General features: G+C 40.3%; 1 protein-coding gene across 2 annotated transcripts in view; it reads left to right on the forward strand.

Moving 5' to 3' along the window:
* adamts7 (a disintegrin-like and metallopeptidase (reprolysin type) with thrombospondin type 1 motif, 7) overlaps window positions 1–24,986 on the forward strand; it is a 109,031-nt gene that overhangs the window by 8,136 nt on the left and 75,909 nt on the right. For both annotated transcript variants that reach the window (XM_076884639.1, XM_076884641.1), the window contains exons 3-8: window positions 2,852–3,035; window positions 5,944–6,143; window positions 14,144–14,227; window positions 14,886–15,010; window positions 17,762–17,911; window positions 21,212–21,355. In XM_076884639.1, the coding sequence (XP_076740754.1) occupies window positions 2,852–3,035; window positions 5,944–6,143; window positions 14,144–14,227; window positions 14,886–15,010; window positions 17,762–17,911; window positions 21,212–21,355 (887 nt within the window). The remainder of the gene's footprint in view (window positions 1–2,851; window positions 3,036–5,943; window positions 6,144–14,143; window positions 14,228–14,885; window positions 15,011–17,761; window positions 17,912–21,211; window positions 21,356–24,986) is intronic.

Below are 24,986 nucleotides of genomic sequence, written 5' to 3' on the forward strand. Positions count from 1 at the left end.
CTGACGTCACACATTAGTTTGTGAAATCCTGTTTGAAACCAGATGTCACATCTGGTGATTCTGAGTGAAAAAATTGGAGCGACACTCCACACTCGCACGATAGCGACTTGACATTTATAAGGTTGGCCTGCCCTAAAGTATGCCCTGTTTTGCATCCATGTAATGAGTGAAACTTTAGGCCGACAGCCGAAGCCATAATTTAATTAGGAAAGTGTTTACTGGGGTTTTCTCAGACTTTTATACAACTGGACTTCTTTTTCACAACATGAGGAGCTGCTCACTGCTGGCACTCACAAGAAAGAATGCAGGTTCAAAGTACTGATCCTTAGCACACAGTCTATGCAGGTAACTAATTATTGTGGTGCAAAGCAGCAAGTAAACTTCTGCCAGCACCTCAGCTTGGTTCACTTGCCAGAGCTCAGCCTGTCTGCTTTTGGTAAAACACAGACAGTGATGAGATTAAGAGTATTTTGAATATTGAAGGCACTTATTAGTTTGCTTTATAAGAACCAAGTATATTGATGAAAGTAAAACATGTTTCCAATGTGATCCTTTTTTCGTTTTTCAAAGCTGACTGATATTACAGATGAAGAAACTTTGATAGAAAATTCATTTACACATCTTTAACGTTGATAGAGTCGATTTTACGTGCGTCATCTTCTTTGACTGTCTGCAGATTATTCTTCACTTTCAAAGCTGAAGTGCTGCACAAAAGAGCATCTTGCAAAGGAGTCCCATAAGTCCTCATGTTTTAGATCACAGCCAGAAACCTGTAGTTTCAGGACGGTTTCTTCCTGTGGTTGTGACTCTTATCATGTTGACAGACTGCAACACTTCCCAAATGACTCAAAACTTCAGATCAACAAGCCTCCCTTTCTTACTGAAATATATTACATATTTATATGTTAACTATGTGTGTAAGTTTCCTCCCAAATACGAAATCACAAAAGATTATTCCAACCACAATATATTTCCCGGCATGACTATTGTTCTTGCCTCCGTGCATTTCCTTCAAACTGGAGAAAGAGCCTCCCACACTTAACATAGTACACAAGACAAATAACACCAACTGAGTCAGAGAGAAAGAAAAGGAGCTGGGCCGAAGTTGTAGATCAGCTTCCATACGCACCTCCACTGTGGTCAGGCTAAAACAGCTTAAATGGTATGCAGGTATTTGAAAAGGAAACTCGGTTACAATAGAAACATACTTTAATGACTGGATTTCATTTCACCCCTGATTTACTGCATTGGTCCAGTGAGCACTGAAATTGTTATCCAGTGAGCTGTGATTGCATTTACTAAGACAAGAGAGAGATTAAAACAAGAACATGTTAGATTAACTGATGTGTTTAATGGCTTATTTTACATTTCAAATGTTACATTTGAAGGTTCTGTGTTATTTACTCAACCTGTTACCTCAGTCAGTACACTTGACTCTAAATTGGAATGATGCAGGATTTTGGGAAATGTCAGCACCAACCAACAGCCAACCTTTAAAGCCAGCATATCTTTGATATTGTATTTTTTTGGAGATGAGATGAAAACTATTTTTGCTGCTCAGCTTTTAGTGTGTGGGCTTCGGATATAACGGCCAGCCCTCCTGCCTGAGCTTCACTTGGACACTGTGTAAGATGAAAAAGGGATTAACTGGAGCAGAGGGTGGATAAGAATGAAATATAAGACAGCGATGGTCAACGGGGGGCCTAGGGGAATTTGGTTTTGGCCTAGTGCCTGCCTGCCTGATTTACTATGCAGTTGCTTAAAAGACATTTGATCTTTTCCCCGGCTCAGTCGTACGACAGAAAAATTATGACTTGGGGCTGTTTTTGCTGTTTCAGTGGGAGCTTACTCGAAGTGTTTTCATGTGCTTGTGCATTTTTATTCACTAGTCTTCAATACTGTATGTAATGTTTATATATATTAATAATAATATTTGTATTTAATAATATTAAATATTAAAAAAAAATTAAAAACAGTTTTAGAAAGTACCACTTAGCGCGTTTATTCAGGTTGTATTTTCTTAACTGCTTGTTCAGTTCAGGGTTGTGCCAGGCTGGAGCCTCTCAGCTGTGGGTCAGAGGTGGAGTACACTCTGGGGCCAGTTTGCCTTTAAAAATGCAAATGCATCATTTTACTACCATAAAAATTAGGGACTTGGATTGAACACTTGCAGCACATAAAGTAACAGACTGCATAGTTAAAGAGTGCTGCTTGGCCAACCTGCAGCCCAGATTTTGTTCCCACTGCAAACATTTGATACGTTATGAAATGGGGGAAAAATAGACAAAGAAGGTTTGGAGTAGCTGGAACAAGAAAAAGAACAATTCAATTTCTAGAGAACTAGAGCAGCTGATCTCAGTTTCCAAACACCTGGCATGGTAAAAAGAAATCCTGTTGTTGCAACGTTTTGGTGTTTTTTAAAAGATGTTGCTGGCTACATGTAGATTTTAAATACTTTGCAAACACAGTGTCTCCACTTTTTTGCAAATCTCCAATCAAAATACTCAAAAGCGGACATCTTCAGTTGTTTATGGTGTAAGGTGATGTAAGTTCATTAAAGTAAGATCATTAAATATGGCACCGTGAGAGAAAACGCCTTATTGCAGAGCATAATATATAAAAATGCTTCTGATCAATTTTCTTGTCAAAAACTTGGATTAACTTACTAATCAATGTTGTATGCAGTTGTGTGATGTCTTGCCTACCCATTACATACTGTATCTTTGACGACAGAAGAGCAAATCAAGAGCAATGTTTTGTTTCTCAATATTTCAGCAGTTCGCTCTTTGGCAACAGTTAAAATAGTTTAAAGAGATTTGAAGAACTGACTTACAGCTCTTTGTTTCTTTAGACGGGACTCTTCAAGTTGTCTGATGAAGAGTTCTTTATTCAGCCTCTGGAGACATCAAGTGATGAAACATCAGCACCACAGGCCCATGCCATCTACAAACGGCATGTGTCTCCTCCCTCCTGGAGCCCAGTCATACAGCCCATCTCAGGGAAACGACCTTTCAACGGTACCTGTGGAATCAAAGGTAAATCGTGCACATTTACTTACATTAGCAAAGAAAGCACAGCATAGAAATTATACTTTTTTTTTTAAACAGGATGTCAAACTAACGATTTGTAGTACAAACAGATGCACCAGAAAGTTGATTGTTTTCATCTGGATCCAGATGAACACCATTAACTTTCCGGTGCTTCCTTCCCTGAATGATTGAGCATTCATGGAAACACGTAAACGGATGCATTACCGAAAGATTTTTTTCTGTAGTTAAGGCAAAGCTAATATCTGTTAATATCTTAAAAATGAGTGTGACAGGGTGTGGGTTGTGGCTCAGCTGCAGGGAAGGCGAGGAGCAGTGGGTTCAGAGTGTGGTGCCAGGGGAGCCTGACCCATGCAGCTGACCTCCATCATCTTATCATGTCTCCCCCATTCGAGTAGGTCGCTGTGTGTGGCGTGCAGCAAGAGGAGGCAGTTTGAAAACTAAATGATCAATGTTTGTACTGTAAAGACAACATTTGTGGCTAAAATGTAAGCCCTCATATTGTGTCACTACATTATTTTTTTCTTGCAAATACAGAAGCCGCAAAATACCAACAGCTCCCAGTGTGATTAAGGTCATGGTGATGTGCAAGTTTTTGTTTTTTTGTAACAGCAGTGGAGATAAGTACTATATTTACATATCTTAAGGCCTTAAATCTCTTTACTTGTTCAATGAAAATGCTTAATTTAAAAGTCAAAATACTGATAACTCATTAGCTACTAAGCACTGAATGATGAGAAAGATGATTATAAGTAATCTCTTGTCTTTCATTTGTCTCCTGGTAATAATCTGCAGAGGTTAGAAGAATAAAGCCACTGAAATGCAGACGTTCGTAAACCAGCTGCTTAAAATTCTGAGTTGAATTAATTGGCCCTGGAAAAAAAATAGATGTCCCAGAGGATTTGAGGGTTTGCTTTCAGAATCAGCTTAACAACAACACCAACAACAAAATATCAGGGCAGAGTTATAGTTGTGCCTAAGTATTACTTTAAACACTACTTTAAACACCAATCAAGCTCAGTTTTTTGTATTTGGAAAGATGTATTATTAGCTTATTACTTGCACTGAAATACATGAACTTCATTGCATCTTCCAAATTGCAAAGTAAATTACTTGTTTTGATTTCTAAAGAATGATAGCACAGATGCATTTTCAAGGACAAAGAAGCTTGTGTATGGTTTTAATTGATTAAATACACATTTAGCATTTATATTGTTATTTCTTTTCAGCTTGCTGAACAGACTGATAAGGTCTGAATGTTGATTTAAGCAGTTTCTGTAATATCAGAATTTTCAAATCATTAAGCGCGTCCCCTCTAGGCCTGTGTTTAAATTGTGCACTTAATCACTGTATCGCTATATGTCAGCCAATCCTAGAGATTTTTCTTTCTGTGTGGCTGTGGTTCATAAACTGGGAGGGTGTGTGAACCACAAATATGAACTGAGAGTAAGTTGAATGAAGATGATTTATGTAGGAGGAAATGCCTTATTATTTCACTAAACCTTCAGCTTAGTTTCGTTGCTTACCATATGACGGTTATATGTACATTTATATACATATAACCATGATAGGGTCATGTTTTGAATTGAAGACTTTTTTAGCTTCTGAAGCAGGAAATGGAAGAAATGGTTTGAGAACAACTGCTCAAGCTATTTTCAGCTGCTTACTTACAGCAGATTGTTCCCTATTTGGCAGCATTTTGATGTTTGATGCTCTTTTTGATGCAAACAAAGGATTTGTGTCCTCTTGAAATCAGGACTAAGAGTCTTTCACTTGTTGGGTCTTCCTTGATGTCATGATCTTCGTACAGCATCTGACAGCAGACTCATCTCTATCCAACTCATCTAGATGTCGTTGGGGACAGCACCATCACTCACCTTTTCTCACTCAAAATGTGATTATACACCACTTTGCATTTAATCACTAGCTGTTATTAATCTCTGGCGCTCTTCCATAACATGTCTTTTGTTCTGTCCCCCTGCCCTCACCCCCTACCAGTCACAGGGAGGGGGGGAGCGCTTGCTCATAGCCGGTCATCCAATTGTTGAGGTTTTCTCTGTATTGTTGTAGGGTCTTTATCTTTATTTATAAGTACCTTGAGATGACTGTTGTCATGATTTGGTGCTTTATAAATAAAACTGAATTGAATTGGCTAATGCGTAAACTGCTACATTACATTTTACATACTCCAGGCTTCACTGCACCCTTAGATCAGCCTGACTGAGACTTTTTTTTTTTGGCTTTCGCAGCACAAAATGCTAACCGTTGCATCCATGTCAGTTTAAACTGATTGATAAATAACACTACAGAATGATCTGAGTCTGAGTGGTCTGTGAACTGAGGTGTAGCCGGTAATTCTCATTCATTTCTGAAGCTGATATTTCGGCTTCGTCATAGCAACAGTAATATATGTGTGTCTGCTGTTGGTGTGCCCACTGTGCTTCCTGTCCCAGAGTATGTAAATGTTAAAGTTTTTAACAATATAATAAGGAGGATGAAACATTGACTTTTTTGCAGCTGACAAACAGAGTGGCCTTTATTGTGCAAACAAACAACACGTGACCTTTTCTCTGAGCTCGCTTCACTTGTGTTCATTTGTATGCTGTGTTTGTCATCCGTATGTCTGTATGTGCTTGGAGGTTCCTGCCCAAGTGCTAAGCATTTTCCTAGTATGCATGTGTATATCTATTATATGTGTTTTTGTCTAATCCAATAAAGACACGATCAGAAAATACTCAGAAAGATCAGCTAGAGATTGCTGAAGAGGATGACCAAGGGCAAAGATTTGTTTAACAGCACTGTGTACTACATGTGACAAGGTAAAGTCACAGTTAGTCTTTGTTGTTGTGTGTCAGTGTGAAAGATTTTAATATCTATTTATATTTCCCTTCTGCAGATTATCATCAAAGCTTTAAAGACATTGAGAGCCAGCGGGAGCGTTGGGAGCGCAGGCAGCAGAGAAGGAGGAGAAGAATTCGTCAACGCTCTGTCAGCAAAGAGAAATGGGTGGAAACGCTGGTGGTGGCTGACCCCAAAATGGTGGACTATCATGGGAGCAAAGCTGTGGAAAGCTACATACTTGCTGTCATGAATATTGTAAGTATTCGATATTAATAATACTATTACGCTACAGGTATAGGCATCAACAATGAAGCGATGACTGCCAGCCTGTGTCTTTATATACAGACTTTAGATGAAGTAGTAGCTTAATGTGCTTGTGCAAATGCTGCGTTTCCTCCTTTGAGATGCTCTGCCAGCCCCTTCCTGCAACAGCCTTCAGCTGCTGCTTGTCTGAGGGTCTTTAAAAAGCATGCTTCACTGGGCTGAGATCAGGTGACTGACTTGGCTATTGGATAATAGACCATTCACTTGCCTTGAGAAGCTCTTGGTGGGAGTGAGAAGGAGGATCCAACCGCGGACACGGAAGGAAACCAAACTGGGTTTAAACAAAAAGCGAGGCGTTTATTATGGCGAGTTAGACATGACTACAAAAATAAAGCAAAAGGCGAACAGCAGGGTTGAAAACTAAACTAAAAACTAAACTGTGGTAACTATGAACACAGACGTGAACATGATTCTGACCAGGAATGTGCAAGAAACTATGATGAAGAAACAAGAACATGAAACGTGAACACGACCTGAGCAGAATCATGAAGTACATGGAACTTGATGTGATGTGGAGGGAAGGAAAACAGACGACCTAACAAAGACTGAATGAAAACACACAGACTAAATACACACAGGAGGTGATCAGGGCAAGTGGAAACACATGGGGAAACAGCTGACCGGAATAAACATAATGACGCCACAGGGGAAGAAAAACTAAACACGTTAAACATGGACACACCAGACTTTTCAAAATAAAACATGGACAGATGTAGACATGAAAACACCAGCCGGACAATTAGAACATAGAACACGCAGAGACAAACACACAGGCGTAACTGAAAGTAAAACACTGAGAAAAGACTCATAACTAAGGAGACATAGATGAACCTAAACTAGACTTAAAACTCAAGGCAAACTGATAATAATACTAGAACTTAACATCCTTTCAATCACAAATACAAAAATAAACTCAAAATCTGGGTCACAGACAGTCCCTGACACTTGGGCATCTTTGGCAGTTTACTTCTATGTCATTATCCATTTCCACTGTAAAGCAACACCTCATCATATTTGGCTGAATCTAAAAAAAGAAACTCTTGCCTCTAAATAATTCATCCTGCTTCTTCCTTCAGCAGTCACGTCATCAATAAACACTATTGACTCTGTTTCACTGGTTCCATTGATTGTAGGCTTTCCTAATGATACGCCTTTCTCTTTGAGAGTGTTCCTGCCTTGGCTAGACGTTGTGAAGGGATTTTCTTAATCAGAGACTGAAGTGTTCGATCACGTGGTCTTTCAGGTCTTTTGGTGTTGCTGAGCTGGTTGACACATTCACTCCTTTTTAAGGCCAAATCAACGATGTGGTACAAAAGATTTCTCACTCTAATACATTTATTTTGGTTTCTCAGTCTTCTTCACTTGTGTTTACATCTTTTTGGACCTTCTATGGAGAGTTCCAGTGATAAGTTACCAAATACTAGGACTGGGCGATATCACCCAAAATTCATATCTCGATATTCTTTGGCTGAATCGTGCAGTCAAAATGTAAACTAAAAAGACGCTGAGCATAATAACAAAGACAGATTTCGCAGCTGCTCTGTTCCCAAGTTCTACTGCGTGACTGACAGCCTTAAGTTTGAAATCCGCTTCGTAACCACGTCTCTTAACAGGTGCCATTTGTGGTCCTTATAATATTACACAGTACAGTAATATTACGTTGAAGCACAGTACGTATCACTCAGCAAGGCTTCTGACTACCGTAGCTGTAACGCTCCGACAATCCATCAAGCGGTGCAGCTTTGTAGCTTACAAAACTCGTACTAAAACTTTTTTTGACAGATTGTTGAGCGCCGTGTACCACATAAAATCGGTTCGTGGTGAGTAAGCACAACCACAATTCATACAAAAGGCGCGCTTTTGATTTTTGAGAAACTGAAAGGATTTTAGGTCGTGCAGCCCCCGTAAGTGAAGCTGCATGGCGCTAACGCGTTAGCGTGGTTAGCTCATTAACGCGTTGAAGCCGTCCAGCCCCACGAACGGGGCGATCTGCGGTAACTCGTTAACAGAGATTTGCCGCGTTAATGTAGTTATGGCGTTAACGTCGTTATGGCGTTAACGTCATTTTAATTAGATTAACGCTACCAGCACTAAAATAGTAATCTCCAAATGTTTTCTTTTTACCGACCAGATCCTCTTTGATAGTTTTTTTTTTTTTTTTTTTTTTTTTTTTTGCCTGTCCCGTTTGGCTCTTTTGCCATCAGAATTATTGTCTAAAGGCAAAGAATAGAATAGAATAGAATAGAATACTTTTATTTGTCAATTTCTTCAAATGTACTTGCCATACAAAGGAATTGAAATTACGTTTCACACTGTCCCATGCGTAGACATTGACAACAATAAGGTGCAGATGCACAACAAAAAAAAAAAACAGCCCTAACAATAAAGTAATAAATAGTAATATAATAATATAAATAATATAAACAGTGCCAAAAGAAATACCAAAAATATATATATAGCTGCAGGTGTGTGCAATTGCAATGCAAGTCAGGAATGTTTTCAGTTCCCGGTTCAGAGAGTGTTTCCTTGCTGGAGAGTGTGTGTGGGTGAGGGGGAGTAGAGTCCAATCTGTCTTCCTATACTTCTGCCAATCTGGTGATTCTGCTGGCTGGGAGTCGGGAGGGAAGAGAGTTCAGCAGTCTCACAGCCTGGTGGATGAAGCTGTTGGTGAGCCTGGTAGTGCGGGAGTGGAGACTTCTGTATCTCTTTCCAGAGGGCAGGAGGCTGAACAGACAGTGCGCGGGGTGGGTTGCATCGTTGACAATTGTGATGGCTTTGCGGGTGAGGCGAGTGGTGTAAATGTCTTGCAGGGAGGGGAGTGGTACACCAACTATCCTCTCAGCTGTTCTCACAATGCGTTGTAGAGCTTTTCTGTTATAGTCAGTGCAGCTACCGCCCCACACAGTGATGCAGCTGGAGAGGATACTTTCAATAGTGCCTCTGTAGAATGTAGTCAGGATGGGTGGTGGAGCACTTTCCCGCTTGAGTTTGCGCAGGAAGTAGAGGCGCTGTTGTGCTTTCTTGGCCAGTGATGCTGTGCTGGTGGTCCAAGAGAGGTCCTCACTGATGTGCACCCCCAGGAACTTGGTGCTGCTCACCCTCTCCACCGCAGCGCCGTCGATGGTCAATGGGGGGTGACAGGTGTGGCCTCTCTGGAAGTTGACAATAATCTCCTTGGTCTTACTGACATTTAGCAGGAGGTTGTTGTCTCTGCACCACGTGGTCAGGAGCTCAACCTCTTTCCTGTAGTGGGTCTCATCGCCCTTGGTGATGAGCCCCACCAGCGTTGTGTCGTCCGCAAACTTCACAAGGTGGTTGGAGCTGTAGGTTGGTGTGCAGTCATGTGTCAACAGGGTGAAGAGCAGAGGACTGAGCACACAGCCTTGTGGAGCCCCCGTGCTCAGGGTGATGCTGTTTGAGACCTTGTTGCCCACACGCACCGCTTGAGGCCTCTGGCTGAGGAAATCCAGCAGCCAGTTGCAGAGAAAGATGCCCAACGGATTTACTTTACCAAATGGACCATCCCAGCCTTGCCTTAATGGTCTATTTGATTCACCTTTTATTGTTTATTTTATTTTATTTTCACTTGCTAAACATGGGACAGACTTGACTGGGGAAAAGAAAGAGGGAAAGAAAAACAGCGGGGAAGAGGGACGGGGATAAAGGGCAAAAAACAAAAACCAACAAAATAAGCAGACAAAAAATCCATATATCAATCACCTGGATCACCTGTTGAGAAAGAAAAAAGAGAAAACAAGCAGAAGAGGAAAAAAAGAGCAACATAATAAACAACATCACGATGATATATGGGAATATAACAGTAAGTACTAAATATTAAACATTATTGTGCAGCACGTAAGATCGACAGCATACAGTGTGCTTTGAGGTAGGAGCCAAAAAGGGTGTAGTTTGTGTGTGTGAGCACCCGTGTGTACACCTGTGAGCATGGACGCGCTTGATTTTTAAAAGGTTCCTTCATGTAATGATCTGCTAGAGGGTGTGGGGGGGCCACAGCTCCGTCCTCCAGGGCATGAAGCAGGTATGGAGGAGATCAAAACTCCAGACATCCAGACCAACAGAGGGGCAGCTGTGCCACTACCCCAGAAAGAGCTGAGGAGAGTCCCAGATGAGGGGTCACTCAGCAGCCGCGGAGCAGAAGCCAGGGGGAGTTGCAGTGACGCGCCCGTGAGCTCCGCCGGCAGCGGATAGCTGCCGTGTCCATCTTATCGTTGCCTGCAAGCGATGGGGGAGGGAGAGTTGTGTTCAGTGAAGGAGAGAAGTGAGGCAGAGTAACGTTGCGTAGAGACAAAAGTGGACAAAACAGAGGCAAACTTGCGGCTCCGCAAGTATAATTATAATGTAACATATACTGAATCAATATAAACGATATTGTCACATCTCATACCTCGCAAAAAAATATATTAATATATTTAAAAACTCGATATATATCGCCCAGTCCTACCAAATACTGCTTGTCAATAAATCGACCAATTCATTTTGTACCTCTGAAAAAGGGGAACTATCTATAAAAATGAACAGTTATTAATGTAAGTAGGGAGGACGCAACTAGGCCATTTTATCTCACCCGGAAGGGGATTTGTGTCTCCAGGGAATGTGGAGAACTACACTGTGGAGGCACTATTGGACAAATGTTTTGATAGATTTAAACTAATATTAGCACACAGAGGAATAGTTTTAGAATTTATTTTAATGTAGAGTTGAAGGATGAATATCTGGTGCATTTTGATTGAAAATTTTCAGATTTTCTTTAAAGCATCATGATAAAAAAGACTTTTTCTTTCTCTCCTTTTTTCCAACCATGTCACGCCACAACTCTGCAATCAATGTTATTACTATATCGTATTCATGGATCTAGTAAAGTGACTTCACTATTACTGAGTAGCGCATGAGGGAGTTTTCCAAATTAGTGCCATGTTGACTCAGACCGCAGCACCTGAAAGTTCTATCAGAGGACATAATATCAGGAAATGCAATTCACTGACAGAAAAGGACACAGATATACTGACCTAGCACACAGCAATACAAGGAGGAAGCAGCTATTATTCTCCACATCCTCCTGCGGTTCTTTTTTAAATTTCTTTACAGTGTTACATAGCAGCTTACATAGCTTTGAACTTTAAACGCCCAAACAATTCAGTTTTGCAAAAACAAGCTTGCAGAGCTTCAAGGGAAACAAACCGTTCAAACAATGTCATCATCTTCCTCATCCGCCAGTTGCTCTATTGTCTCCTCACCAGCGATGTCTTGAAATCGTCAACCATGCAAGAGGCTCATGTTTTCTGTCTTCTGCTGTTTTCTGTGCACACAGAGTAAGGATTTATGAAAAAATTCATAACCCACAGCGCAGCCAATCGAATGGAAAATCATTGTGTATTCACAAGGATGACACCCTCGTATCACTTTGAGCTAACAGTCGAGCGAAACATTAGCACAGCACTCTGTGGGCCGAGGGGAAACGTGTTACAACAACAGCACATTGTTGTGGAGAAAAATACATGAGCTTTAAAAAGCCACAGCTTTGTTTGTACTCACAAGTCACAGAGTATGAAAAAGTGGATAAAGATGATATGAAATGATGATAAGGTTGTTTAACAAAAATGCTGCTGTTGTTTGTTATATGCTCTGAAAACATCTTTGAATGACACAACAGTGAGGTTATAAAAATCATTTTTGATGAATGAAGTCTTTTATCGGTGCCGGAGTTGTTCTGTCTGAAGTGCCTCAGTTTTATGATTTGTACAGAAGGTTTAGTTTGTAGGGATTTTGTCCAGCAGCAAGAAAATGAAGGGATATGTCCAGTGACGTATGCCCTTTCTTCAACATAGTATGAACCATGAATACACAATTCATGTACGAAAAAACACGCCAATGGATTTAAACTGGGGTGAAAGTATAAAATAAAGTACATTATAAAATGAGGTTTCAATTTATTTTTTTTCCCCCTTTTAACTATGTTTGCTCAAACGTAAATGCTTCCCATAATCAACAGCATATTTCGAGGTCTATCTGTAAAACTGCTAGAAAACCGTCCTTTAAAATGAACTTCCATCTGAATTACAATGACTTTCGCAGCCTGGATCAGTGTAGCAGTGGAACGAACCGCATCCAATAAACAATCATAGTTACAGAATGCTTGTTTATAGCTGTTCAGAAGAGAGGTAGTCAAAGGCAGGAGAAAGGTTGACCTTTTTGTAAACTGGGCAGAATGTGATTTTTGTACAAACCACGAGTGTGTGTTTCAATGGTCTCCTCTCAGAGGCATTCATGGTGCTGTATGTGAGGAAGAAAATAAGGCAATATAGAGGGAAGAGTTGAATTCCTGCTTCACCTCTGCAAAACTAACCTGGTGCTAAGTTAGGAAACAAATGGTCAAATTCAGACACCCCAGTTCCAGACTTGTATTACGTCCCGAAAAGCATACTGTCTGAAGCACACTTTCTTTTTAATGCTAAAGCAATAATGGTAAATGGCCTGTATTTATATAGGGCTTTACTAGTCCCTAAGGACCCCAAAGCGCTTTACATATCCATTCATCCACCCATTCACACACTGGTGATGGCAAGCTACATTATAGCCACAGCCACCCTGGGGCACACTGACAGAAGCGAGGCTGCCGGACACTGGCGCCACCGGGCCCTCTGACCACCACCAGTAGGCAACGGGTGAAGTGTCTTGCCCAAGGACACAACGACCGAGACTGTCCAAACCGGGGCTCGAACCGGCAACCTTCCGATTACAAGGCGAACTCCCAACTCTTGAGCCACGATCCCAACCTGTTGTAAGCAGCTTTTCATGCTCTTCCCCAAAAAATGCATTGAAACCTGCTGTTCTATCAGTCTCTGTTGATAATGATGCTTAGAGTTTTATATCCCAGCGAGTTCCTTCCACCTCTCAGGTTTTTCTTTCATGCTTCTCATTTCTGGTTTCTCAAATCAACTGACCAACTAAGATCTGAGGTGATTTCCTTTCACGCTTCTCACTTCAGATTTCACGAATCAATTGATCCTTCCCTGTTCTGTAGTAATTAACCTCATGCTGCTTTCTGCCCTTTGTAAAGGATTTCCTTGTGGGAATAGAAAACAGGCTACCATTTATATACAGCTTTTCTACTTGCACTCAGAGATCTTTTGGCCACAAGAACACTGACTAATGCATTCATCCAGCTCTTTATTTTTGCACTAAAAGCACTTTATTTACCCCAACCCAGAGCCTTTTTGCTGCATGGTGACTGTGCCACTGTTAAAGCTACTGACTAACTCTTTAAATTTTGGCACTTTAGACATAAATAACCTTGTGACAAAGTGCTCAAGGGAACCATATTTGAAAAAAATAGAAGAGTTTAGGGTAATACTTTTTTACATCCTCCATATTCCCTGAGTGCAAACCAGAAACCCAAAGGTGAAAAATTACGTCAGATGTTGTGTTGCTGTTTGTGTGCATACCACTACTGACGTGTTTTGCTTTAAATGTGCATAATTACAGGCTATAATTATTTCTTTTTAAATACCAGGGTACTTAGGCTTTTGATAGTTAAAGAGACTAGCTGTAATAAATAGATTTGAAAGCTTTGATGTTAAGAGGTTAAAAGTATTAAAAAGCTGTACAGGTCCCCGCTCATAGACTCTCTTTGAAAATTCAGATCATGACTCACGCATAGAAAAACAATGAAAGGCTGGGGAAAAAGGTTTCTAAAAAAAATAAATATTTGTAAAATGCAAATGATAATTCATGTTGAAAATGAAGAATTGAAAACTGCAAATTATTAACTGAAAAGGTCTAGGCTGATACTTTAGCTAGGGTGTACACTTTGAGCATAAATGTGTTTTAATAAATGAAAATCCAGCAGTCAAGTTTATTTTTCTAACCACTGCCCTGATTTTAATATAGTGTTAAAAGAAGTTTTCTTCCAGGTTGCAGGTCTCTACAGAGACGCCAGTATTGGGAATGCAATCAACATCGTGGTTGTTCGACTCATCCTGCTGGAGAAGGACGAGGTAAAAACAGATTTCTGTATTTTAATGAAGGGTGGTTTTATTAGTTTCCATATAAAGAGTCAAATCCAAAATTCCTGACCACAGAAATTCTTCAATAGTTTGGTGTCCTGAAAGTTAGTTTTACCAGTTTTGTTTTCTTATTTTTTTCAAGTGTGGGTCAGAATGACCCGTTTTACCTACTCTCTGGGTTTCTTTCCATTTAATGAATGAAATCCCATTCAGAATGACTGAAAACTACGAAACATTACTTGCTTTTAGGTTCTTGGGTGCAGTCAATACTTGCAATTTGTAACTATGCAATAAATAAATGAAAATGGGTTTTCTTAGTCATTCTGATTGCTGTACTGTATGTACAAACCGATTGTAAGCAGTAAAATGTACAGAAATGTTTTGCTGACAGCTGTTAGAATTACAAAACTCACTCTTAGTAATAGCCGAGATATACAACACTGACAAGGACGCTATCACCTTATGTTCATCGAATGTGAAAGTCATGGTGCAATTTGGTTTTCCATTTCAGTTTATAGCCATATTTATCTCTGTGCTGTGCACTTATTCTGGGCAATTTTGTGTACTTAGAGTGCATTAGCTGCTAATGATTGATTTGTCTGCTGTTATGTTTTCTTCTCTTCATCTGATTGTGACATGTCGCTGATAGGATGACTTGAAGATTACACACCACGCTGACAACAGCTTAAACAGCTTCTGTAAGTGGCAAAAGAAACTCAACATGAAAGGGGACGAGCACCCGCTCCACCACGATGTCGCTGTTCTGCTCACCAGGTACTATATACACCCGAATCACTGCTTTCCTTCGTAGTACATTTATCTTTTTACTGTTTGAGCCCAAAGCCCAGCTATGCGTGTAATGTTAATATTGATGTGCAAGTGGCAATCATAAAGTTTCCTGTTTAAATTAGTCTGTTAAGCCCTGTGGCAACGTGAGATCACACAATGGTGACTAAACCTATGGCTCACTGATTAGGATATTGCTAAATTTATATACTTGCAGTTTTGCAAAGCGAGTGTCTATGGCGACCCTTACAGCTAATGCAAGGTGAATATCAAAAATGAACCAAAGAGTACCACAGTCATTTCTGCATTATTCAACAGGGCATCAATTTGTGATATTGCAAGGCGTAATGGAACAAGAAGACGCAGCCTCAGCTTTTACATGCTTTTACTCAGCCCTGCAGTTTATGGGCTGTGCAGCTTGAAATCAGATCATGTTTTTTTTCTCAAGACAATGACAAAAGGCCAACTAATGCCTGATTTTGTTATTAAAACTAAAATTATTTAGTTCCCTTTAGAATTCAATGTTAATAACATTCAACCAAGATTGAAACGTCTGTGATATGACTGAGATTTTGTTTGCACGACCTTTCTCTACTGTCACAGTTCAGAAGTAATAGTTTGACTTTTTGGAAAAGACACTGATACAAAAGTACTGTGCCCACACATTTTTTGGTAGTTTGCCTTGAAGCAGTACCTAACCAATTCCAGAGGAATGTTTTTTGTTAGTTAAGCCGCTTGATAATGACCTGTGACGCACTTAACTCAAGGGATGAACCAGTGTTGTGTTCACACAACTTAGCAAAGAGCCAATTTTAAATTGTATCTTTAGGCACTAATTTAATAACAACCTGCCAAAAAACAAATTGTTTGTTCCAATTTCTTTACTCGAAATCTATGAAATATACCAAAAGAAAAAAACACTGTTTGACAGACATAAAACAGTATCTTTGCGACATCAAGGTGATTCCTGAAGAGCTGTTACCCAAAAACTTGGCATATTTCTGTATAATGTGCAGTGTGTCCTTAAAAAATGTAGGAAACTGGACAAAAGTGGAAGATTAAAGAAGACATGCCAGGTAGGGCTGGGCGATATATCGAGTTTTTTAAAAAATATCGATATATTTTCATACGAGATATAAGATGTGGCAATATCGTTTATCGATATGTCTATGTTACGTTATAATTATACTTGTGGAGCCGCAGGTTTGCCTCTCTTTCGTCCACTTTTGTCTCTACGCAATGTTACTCTGCCTCGCCTCTCCTTCACTGAACACAACTCCGCCTCCCCCATAGCTTCACCTGCAGGCAATGACAAGATGAAAGCGGAAAATCTCCGTTAGCGAGTTACCGCGGATGGCCCCGTGCGTGGGGCTGGACGGCGTCAACGTGTTAGCGAGCTAACCGCGCTAACGAGCTAACCGCGCTAACGACATGCAGCCCGGAGGGGCTGCACGGCCTAAAATCCTTTCATTTTCTCAAAACTCGACAGTGCGCCTTATGTATGAATTCTGGTTGTGCTTAATGACCGCGAACCGATTTTATGTGGTACACAGCGCTCAGCAATCTGTCAAAAAATGTTTTAATATGACTTTGCTAAGCTACGGAGCTGCACGGCTTGATGTCGGAGGATTACGGCTACCGGGGAGGAGCCTCGCGGAGTGATACGTACTGTGTGTGTATAAGGACCACAAATGGCACTTGTTCAGAGACGTGGTGCAGCTGTGAAATCTGTCTCTTTGTTATTACGCTCAGCGTCTATTAGTTTACATTTTGACTGCACAATTGTGAGCTTTTTGTTATGCACAAAAACAACATTTTCTTTTATTTATGGACCATGATTATTTAATAAATGCTGATAATTTATTTTTGAGTAATTTCTTCATATACATCTACGCTGTATGTAAATAAAAGTGCCCGTGTGACATCTGGGACACAGTGTGACTAAGAACTCTCTTTTTGTTATTAACTTATGGCTTTAAAAAAAAAATCGAGATATATATCTTATATCGCCATCCAGCTAAAAAATATCGAGATATGAATTTTGGGTCATATCGCCCAGCCCTAATGCCAGGCCTAAAAAGACTATCTAGAGCGGGAGAGCAGCATCTGAGAGTCATGTTCTGAACAAACAGGGGAAAAATGAATCAAATACCTGGCACAGGACCCGAGAGATGCACCTGGCTTTTCACATTGATCCATCTACTGTTCACTGAAGCCTCATCAGAAATGGTGCCTCTCAAGAAGCCATTCTTAAGGAAGGCAAACATTTGTGCTTTTCATGATCCCACCACTCAGATATCTTTTCTATTTCCTCTGTCCTCCTCTTGTTCCCTAGATGATCTGCTCTCTTTTTCTACCTTGTTTAGCTAATGAACCTTGTCTAAGTAAAGTAGTAGTGTGAGCAGCAGCAGCTCATATGCTCCACCTGTGTCTACACAGCACAAAGTCACTGTAAGGGGAGGAAGCGTGATAGCAAAAATGTTAAAACACTCTTCTGGCTTTAAAAAGCTGGATTTGCAATTTGAGCTGTTATCTGCATATGTTAAATATTTTTAAATATAAGATCTGAGTAGAAAGTAATGCATATGTAAAATCCAGTTATGCGTTTTATTCATTCATTCACGTCTCGAATGAATGAATGCTTCCAGTCATAAAAAGATCATTATTATTATTTTTTAATCATTGCTTCACCCCCTTCTTCTGATATGTGACCAACAGTCTGTCGTCTTCTTTCCACAGAAAGGACATCTGCGCATCCGTCAACACACCTTGTGAAACCCTGGGTCTGTCGCATGTGGCAGGAATGTGTCAGCCGCATCGCAGTTGCAGCATTAGCGAGGACACGGGCCTCCCACTGGCTTTCACTGTAGCACACGAGCTAGGACACAAGTAAGGTTTTGGTGCATGCACACATACAAACACAACCATTGTGGCATTCTAGTCTTTGGAAGGTCAGTCAGTGCAAACATTCAGGCCCCGAGTTTCACCAGCGAGCCAAAGTCATGTTCGTCAGCACAAACGCTCTGTTAGTGTCTTGTTCATCAGCCTCTTTATAAAACATGAAGCTTGATCCTGGAGTCGACTTTTCATATTCTAAAATAAATCCATTATAACACTGGATATGTAAAAAAAACATCAATACATTTTTTTCATTACAACATTACACATTACAACTGTACTTTACTAAGATCTTCTTAAATATCACCCTTTCTTCTTTTAACTGCTGGTCTAATAACAATAGACCGAGCAATAAAGAAAAACAGTACGACACAAGACGCTAAATAATAGATTAACACATGAAATAAAAGCAACACTCTAAAGTGATCTCAAGTCAGGGTGTTAACACATTTCCTGTTTTCTGAAACAAATGATATTTGAAAATTGTGTATCTACGTGTTTAATTATGTATGTAATTAGACCACTCTGCTCTCTCTATAAAACTCACCAAAGTTGCCCTCGTCAGGTATTAATTTTAACAGGATGAAACAACCTTGGAAGACAAAATAATTGATATTCCAAAGCAACCAGTTTGCTGAGAACATTAGTGCTTTCTGCTCAATTTGAACTTATTTTAATTTCATTAGATTTTTGCCCTCTGTTTGTTTATTGGTCAATTAACCAAACTGTTTAAACATTAACATAAAATAAAAAAAATAAAAAAAAGTTACCTTGCTGCTACAGCCGCATAATCCTCAAGGACAGACTGCTATTTGTATTCGGCTAGTGCAACACTCATTCAAAGTGTGTCTGCTCAGAACTGGCTGTTATTGGCTTAAAGTAAGAGCGAGTGCTTGAAGTCAGTTGTCGCCGCATAAATACAACGTGTTATTAAATTCGCAGCTGATTCAGGCTGCCCACATTTAGTTGTAAAGCAGAAAAGAGGGAAAAGTCTCGTTAATGTGCCCAGAAGAAAGAACGAGCCAGTGCTCGTGTGAATTTGTAAGGCCAATAAGTCCAGTTTAATAAAGAGCAGCTTATGCAAACACACATCAAATCTGCGGTGAATCGGATGAGCTGTTGTTCAGAAAAGTAAACAACAGGTGCACACACACACACACACACACACACACACACACACACACGCAAGAGCTGAGTCTCTCATTATGCTCTTATTGTCGCTTGGACTCCATCTACACACAACTACACAAAACCTTGCTGTTTTGAAAAGGCGACTGCTATGAGCATACACACCAAAAAAGTGTGTGTGTGTGTGTGTGTGTGTGTGTGTGTGTGTGTGTGTGTGTGTGTGTGTGTGTGTGTGTGTGCATTGCAGGTAAATGATATAGCAAAATCTCCAAAGTGAACCCGAGGACCAGCTTGGTTATAGATAACGTAAAATGTATTTTAAAAATGTATTTTATTATTCTTTGAGATGAATAAAGGATGAACACAACCAAACAACTCAGTCCTGCATGTTCTCGGATCTACGTCAACACACACACATCAGGTCTGAGGTAGATCGGACGGACTGCTGTTGAGCAAAGCAAACAAGAGACACGCGAAGGAGTCGAGTCTTTCATTATAGTCTTATTGTCACCTTGACTGCATCTATACAATCATAAATCACACCCTCTTCAAGCTAATTCAACTTGACTCCTGTGACTTGAAAGAGTGAGTGGTTGATAGCTTAATTTATGTCTTAATTACTGTACTCAGATCAACCTATACTACAAGTGTGTACTTGTACTACTTTTATTAAGTCAGCTTAGGAACTTTGTCCTTGAAAATGTGCTGAACAGACCCTATTTTTCACAATTTATATATATGGTTTGTTTGGTTTTACCCTTGAATATATGTCGAGGTTATTTTCTTGAAGGATTGAACAGGTCTTAGGCTGAAGGGAGCCTATTGTGAACACAAGGGTGTTCTTATTATGACGACAAAATAAATTCAGAGCATGAAAGGCTATGAAAGTTATTTTCTTCATTCAAAACCACAATGGTACAATTAGACTGCTTAAAAGGGTAAAAAGAAAATATTGTATATATTTGTGTTATTGCCTGTGTTTTATATTATGTGATTGGTCTGATTGTTTGGTTTTTTGCCACTTTATTGAGGGTCTTTTTTATATTACTGATAAGGATACACATGGTGCAAGTGTACTGTATTTCTTCCAGTTACCATGAAAATCCTACATCACTGTCTCCTGCTACTATATTGTATAAACATGGTGCTGCGAATCATCTAAAAAAAGCTGTTGTATTGTAAAGTTGTATTATTACCCTGGAAAACAGCTATTCTGTAGATGGAATATGTCTACTAGAGTATAACAGAAAGCCTTTTCTTTTTTACAGGGTCTCTGGCTAAAATTGAGAAAATTAATGCTGCTATGCTTTGTTGAAACGAAGAACAACTATAATACTGAAATACACATGATCATACATGTAATTGTTTGATCAAGCTTCATTTATGATTTTAATGATTTAATGAAGTCAGATTAGTTTGTCTAAGGTTTTCTTCATGCTCATTCATCGATAAGCAAAGCGCAGATTTTTCAATTCAAAATTAAAATCCAAACTTGTTCTTGGAACTCGTCACATGTTAAAAGAAGTTACATGTTAAAACCCCAATTTCCTTTAAAAATTAATTCCTAGAAAATGATGATGAAATGCATTTGCTGTACTTGAAAGAAGCGGATTTTTCTTAGTCGACATCCATCAGATGTTGAAAAACTTGCAGCCAGTCATCGCTGAAGTTTTCATTGGCATTACTGTTCTCAACCTTGAAAAGTACTAAGCGCTCGTAAACTTTTCTGTATTTGGCAGCGCCCTATAATTTTAAATCTATTGCTTTTCACTTTCTCTCTCAGGGTGCAATGGTAGTATCTAAGAAAATAGATCCTAGAGCTCCAGATGAAGAGAAAAAGAAATTCAGGCTAAAAAGAAGGGGTGAATGGCCTTTTCCTCATCATATTCACATAAGTAATGTTTGTGTAGTCATGCTCTCTGCAAGAAGAAAGAAACTCTGTCTCTTGTAAATGAGACATTAAGTCTCAGTGGGACTACCTGGATAAACAAAGGTTACATGAATAAAAAAACACAAGTTCTGCCTGTTTTGATGTATTTTAAACATGTCGAGTGCTCATAATTCTTTGTTATACTACACATGCGGCGCTTTGCCTTGATATACATGTTACATGCTGTGCCCCCTCACTTTTTTCCCTTTTTTTGTGAATCCTTTTTATCACAGTTTTGGGATTCAGCATGATGGCAGCGGTAATGACTGTGAACCCGTTGGGAAACGACCTTTCGTCATGTCTCCACAGCTCCTGTACGGCACCTCTTTGCCCAGGTGGTCACGCTGCAGTCGCCAATACATCACCCGCTTCCTAGAGTGAGTGCCTGTTTGTTCTGTATGACTGTGCTGCTGTGTAACATACATGTATATAGGCTTGAGGATTCACGTGCCCTAAACATTTTTGGATTTCCCTGCAGTTTCCCTGTTTGCTGTCATCTGTCACCAACATCTAGAACCATTAGCAGATCACAAAACTAAACCATCACTACATAATAAAACTTCCTGACCAAGATACACTGAATTTAAAAACACTGAAAATAAGTTACATAACACTGTTTCAAATGACCTTTAACATTAGAGCCCTTTGGGTAATAATGGCTTTTCACATTAGTACAGAAGAGAGGCTGTTCTTCACTGCTGAATGCTTTTATTACTGTGGCAATGTTATCTTAGAAAATTATTTCTATTGAAGGGCAATGGCCACCTCATTGTTAAACCCCTTAAGTTCAGCAGCACAGTTAATGCCGCCCACTTACTTTAGTGACTGACATTAAAAAAAGGCCCTCTAACCCACCTCTCTTCTACATCTGATAGTCAAATAGTGACCCAGGACTAGTAACTGTGACTTCTAACTTCATTTAAAGCTCACTGGACAGTCAGTAATTCATATGTGATGAAGTTGAGTAAAAGCCTAAATAGAGTACTTCTTTTTCTTGAATCAACGCTTTGTTTAAATGGATTTTGAAACAGACATTTCTGTCTGTGACAGTCTTTAGTGAGCTTTTTACATCATGTACTGATATCAGTTTTGCAATGTTCCTGTTGAACTGTGCAGTTTTTGGGCTTGTCTTGCCAATATTAACTTATACTCAATATTATTAAATTATTGATAATAGTATTTGATAAAAACAATGTATACTCAATAGTGTAACTTTCAGTATATGGCTGTATACCCCATCATACGTTCCACCATCTGGCTACTTTTACACTACAGTCTGCCAGTGTCTCTCAGCTGTACAGACAGCTGCTACCATCAAAGACTTGATTCTTGCTTCAGCAGCACATGTGCTGAACGTCTGAAATATTTCACCATAACTGCCCCAGTTTCTTTGCTCCGAGCATCTGGAATTCATTTAGTGGGTGTTCAGCTACTTGACAGTATCGTCTTCTTGACTCCACTGTGGGAGTTCACGGTGATATTTACACTTGTGGGAGTTTGCGGCACAAAAGCCAGTGGTTTGTGTGTTTATATGAGTTATGTGTTTATTTGTGTGTCTGTTTATGACAGATAGTTTAAAGTGGGGAAAAAAAGTCTAAAACCACTTAAAACCAGCACTTCCAGTTAGTTCAGTCAGTATGTGTTTTAATCAAAACAAACTCGCCTATATGTATTTTGCAATATTTTGACTATAGTGTGTTAGCATATATTTTAGCATTGTGCTCAAAGCCACAATGCATTAAATCATGGTTAACGTGAGGTTTTATTTTTCTTTCCATTTTATTCACTTAACTCTACCCATCTCACCCCATTTTTCTCTGCCACGTCTCTGCCGCTGACTGAAAGACAAAGCCTCTATTGTATATATAGCTTCATTTGTCCCAGCAGGCCTCCATAGCTCGCACTGCTTCAGAGGTCTGATCTGTAGGTGTCATTTCATGTAGAAAGTGAAAGGTCACACTGAGCTAACGACTGATATAATCACATAGATGGGCTACTAAACAGAGCCTCGCTTAAATGTCCAGACTGCTGAAAGAAGCCCTAAGATAGCTCACACATAACAGTGGATGGATGTGTGTATATATATATATATATATATATATATATATATATATATATATATATATATATATATATATATATATATATATATATATATATATGTATATATATATATGTATATGTATATATGTGTATATATATATGTGTATATATATATATCCATATATATATATATATCCATATATATATATCCATATATATATATATATATCCATATCCATATATCCAGCTCCATATATCCAGCTAGCAGCTGGATAGCGTAGTGGTTAGACTACACGCCTTTGGAACAGAGGATCGCAAGTTCGATTCCTGCCTGGGGGGCGTCTGTATCCAGTAAGGGTCCTAAGGCTAGACCCCCTATGCTAAGCGAGCCTACCGCAGACATGAGCGAGACAAATAAATATGAAGGCATGCCGGCTCGGACGTCGCCCGGATCAACAAGGTCCGCGTCAGGTGTTGAGGAACCAGGGCACCCTGACGAAAAGTGGGCTACTGGAACAAGAAGGCATCGGTGGGCAAGAGACGAAAACAGGGCGTTGTTGGAATGCTACTACGCAAGTAACCCCGGCGGAAGGGGCTAGGATGAGGGACCTATGGATTCTTCGATACCCAACATCCAGAATGACAGCGAAACAACTAGTAGCTTAGTGTTCCATCATTCGAAAGAAGGGACTGCTCTCACAGCTAGAGATTGACGAGGTACAACACAAATGCTACGGCAAGGAGGAGTCAGGACGCCAGGTCAGGGGGGCGATATCATCACCCCCACCCGAGATTGGGTACATAGCCCCAAGTGCGATAGCTTGAAACCTGGATCCCCCGTAGCCGGTTACCAAGATTACGTGAAGTACCCTCAGAAAGTCTGCTAGATGATGTTAATGCAGCACTACGGGCAATACCTACAACCACGATTACCGACACTAACAAGCTGATCTACAATACGGCAGCAGTGATCAGTGAGATGCTTGGCTACAAGTTGAACAGCGACAAGGGGCAGTACCCTCCATGGAGAAGGAGGCTAGAGGGCAAGATCAAAGTAGCACGGAGGGAGGTTAGCCAACTAACGGAGTTGCAGCAAGGTGCGACAAATAAGGTGCCTAAGAAATACAGCAAGCCTGAGGCCTTGGAAACTGCCAAGCAAAGACTCACAGCCTTGGCCAGCCGCTTGAGGAGGTACACCAGAGAGATAGAAGGCAGGAGAATAAACCAGCTGTTCTCCACAGAACCAGCAAAGGTGTACTCTCAGTGGCAAGGGAACAATAAGAGAACAGCACCACCAAGGCTGGAGACGGAGCAATACTGGAAGAGCATATGGGAGAAGGACGCAACCCATAACGGCAATGCTCAGTGGCTAGAGGATCTGAGGGCAGACCACAGCGACCTCCCTGAACAGGGTCCAGTAACCATCACAGTGGCAGATATCCAAGAAAGGGTCTCCAGTATGAAGAGTTGGACAGCACCAGGGCCCGACATGGTTCACGCCTACTGGCTGAAGAAGCTGACTGCACTCCACGAGCGTCTGGCAGCACAAATGAACCAGCTGCTAGTTAACGAGAGACACCCGGAATGGCTAACTGAAGGCCGGACGGTCCTGATCCCCAAGGACCCCAAGAAGGGACCGGTCCCCTCCAACTACCGACCAATAACCTGCCTCAGTACTACATGGAAGCTCCTGTCAGGCATCATATCGGCTAAGATGAACAGGCACATGGGTCAATACATGAGCGGGACACAGAAAGGAATTGGCAAGAATACCAGAGGCGCAAAACACCAGCTACTGGTAGACAGAACAATCAGCCGAGACTGCAAGACCAGACTGACCAACCTGTGCACTGCCTGGATTGATTACAAGAAGGCCTATGACTCTATGCCCCACAGCTGGATACTGGAATGCCTAGAATTGTACAAGATCAATGGGACCTTAAGAGCCTTCATCAGGAACTCAAT

Source organism: Maylandia zebra, linkage group LG1 (assembly GCF_041146795.1).
Source record: "Maylandia zebra isolate NMK-2024a linkage group LG1, Mzebra_GT3a, whole genome shotgun sequence".
In the NCBI taxonomy this organism is placed as follows: Eukaryota; Metazoa; Chordata; class Actinopteri; order Cichliformes; family Cichlidae; genus Maylandia; species Maylandia zebra.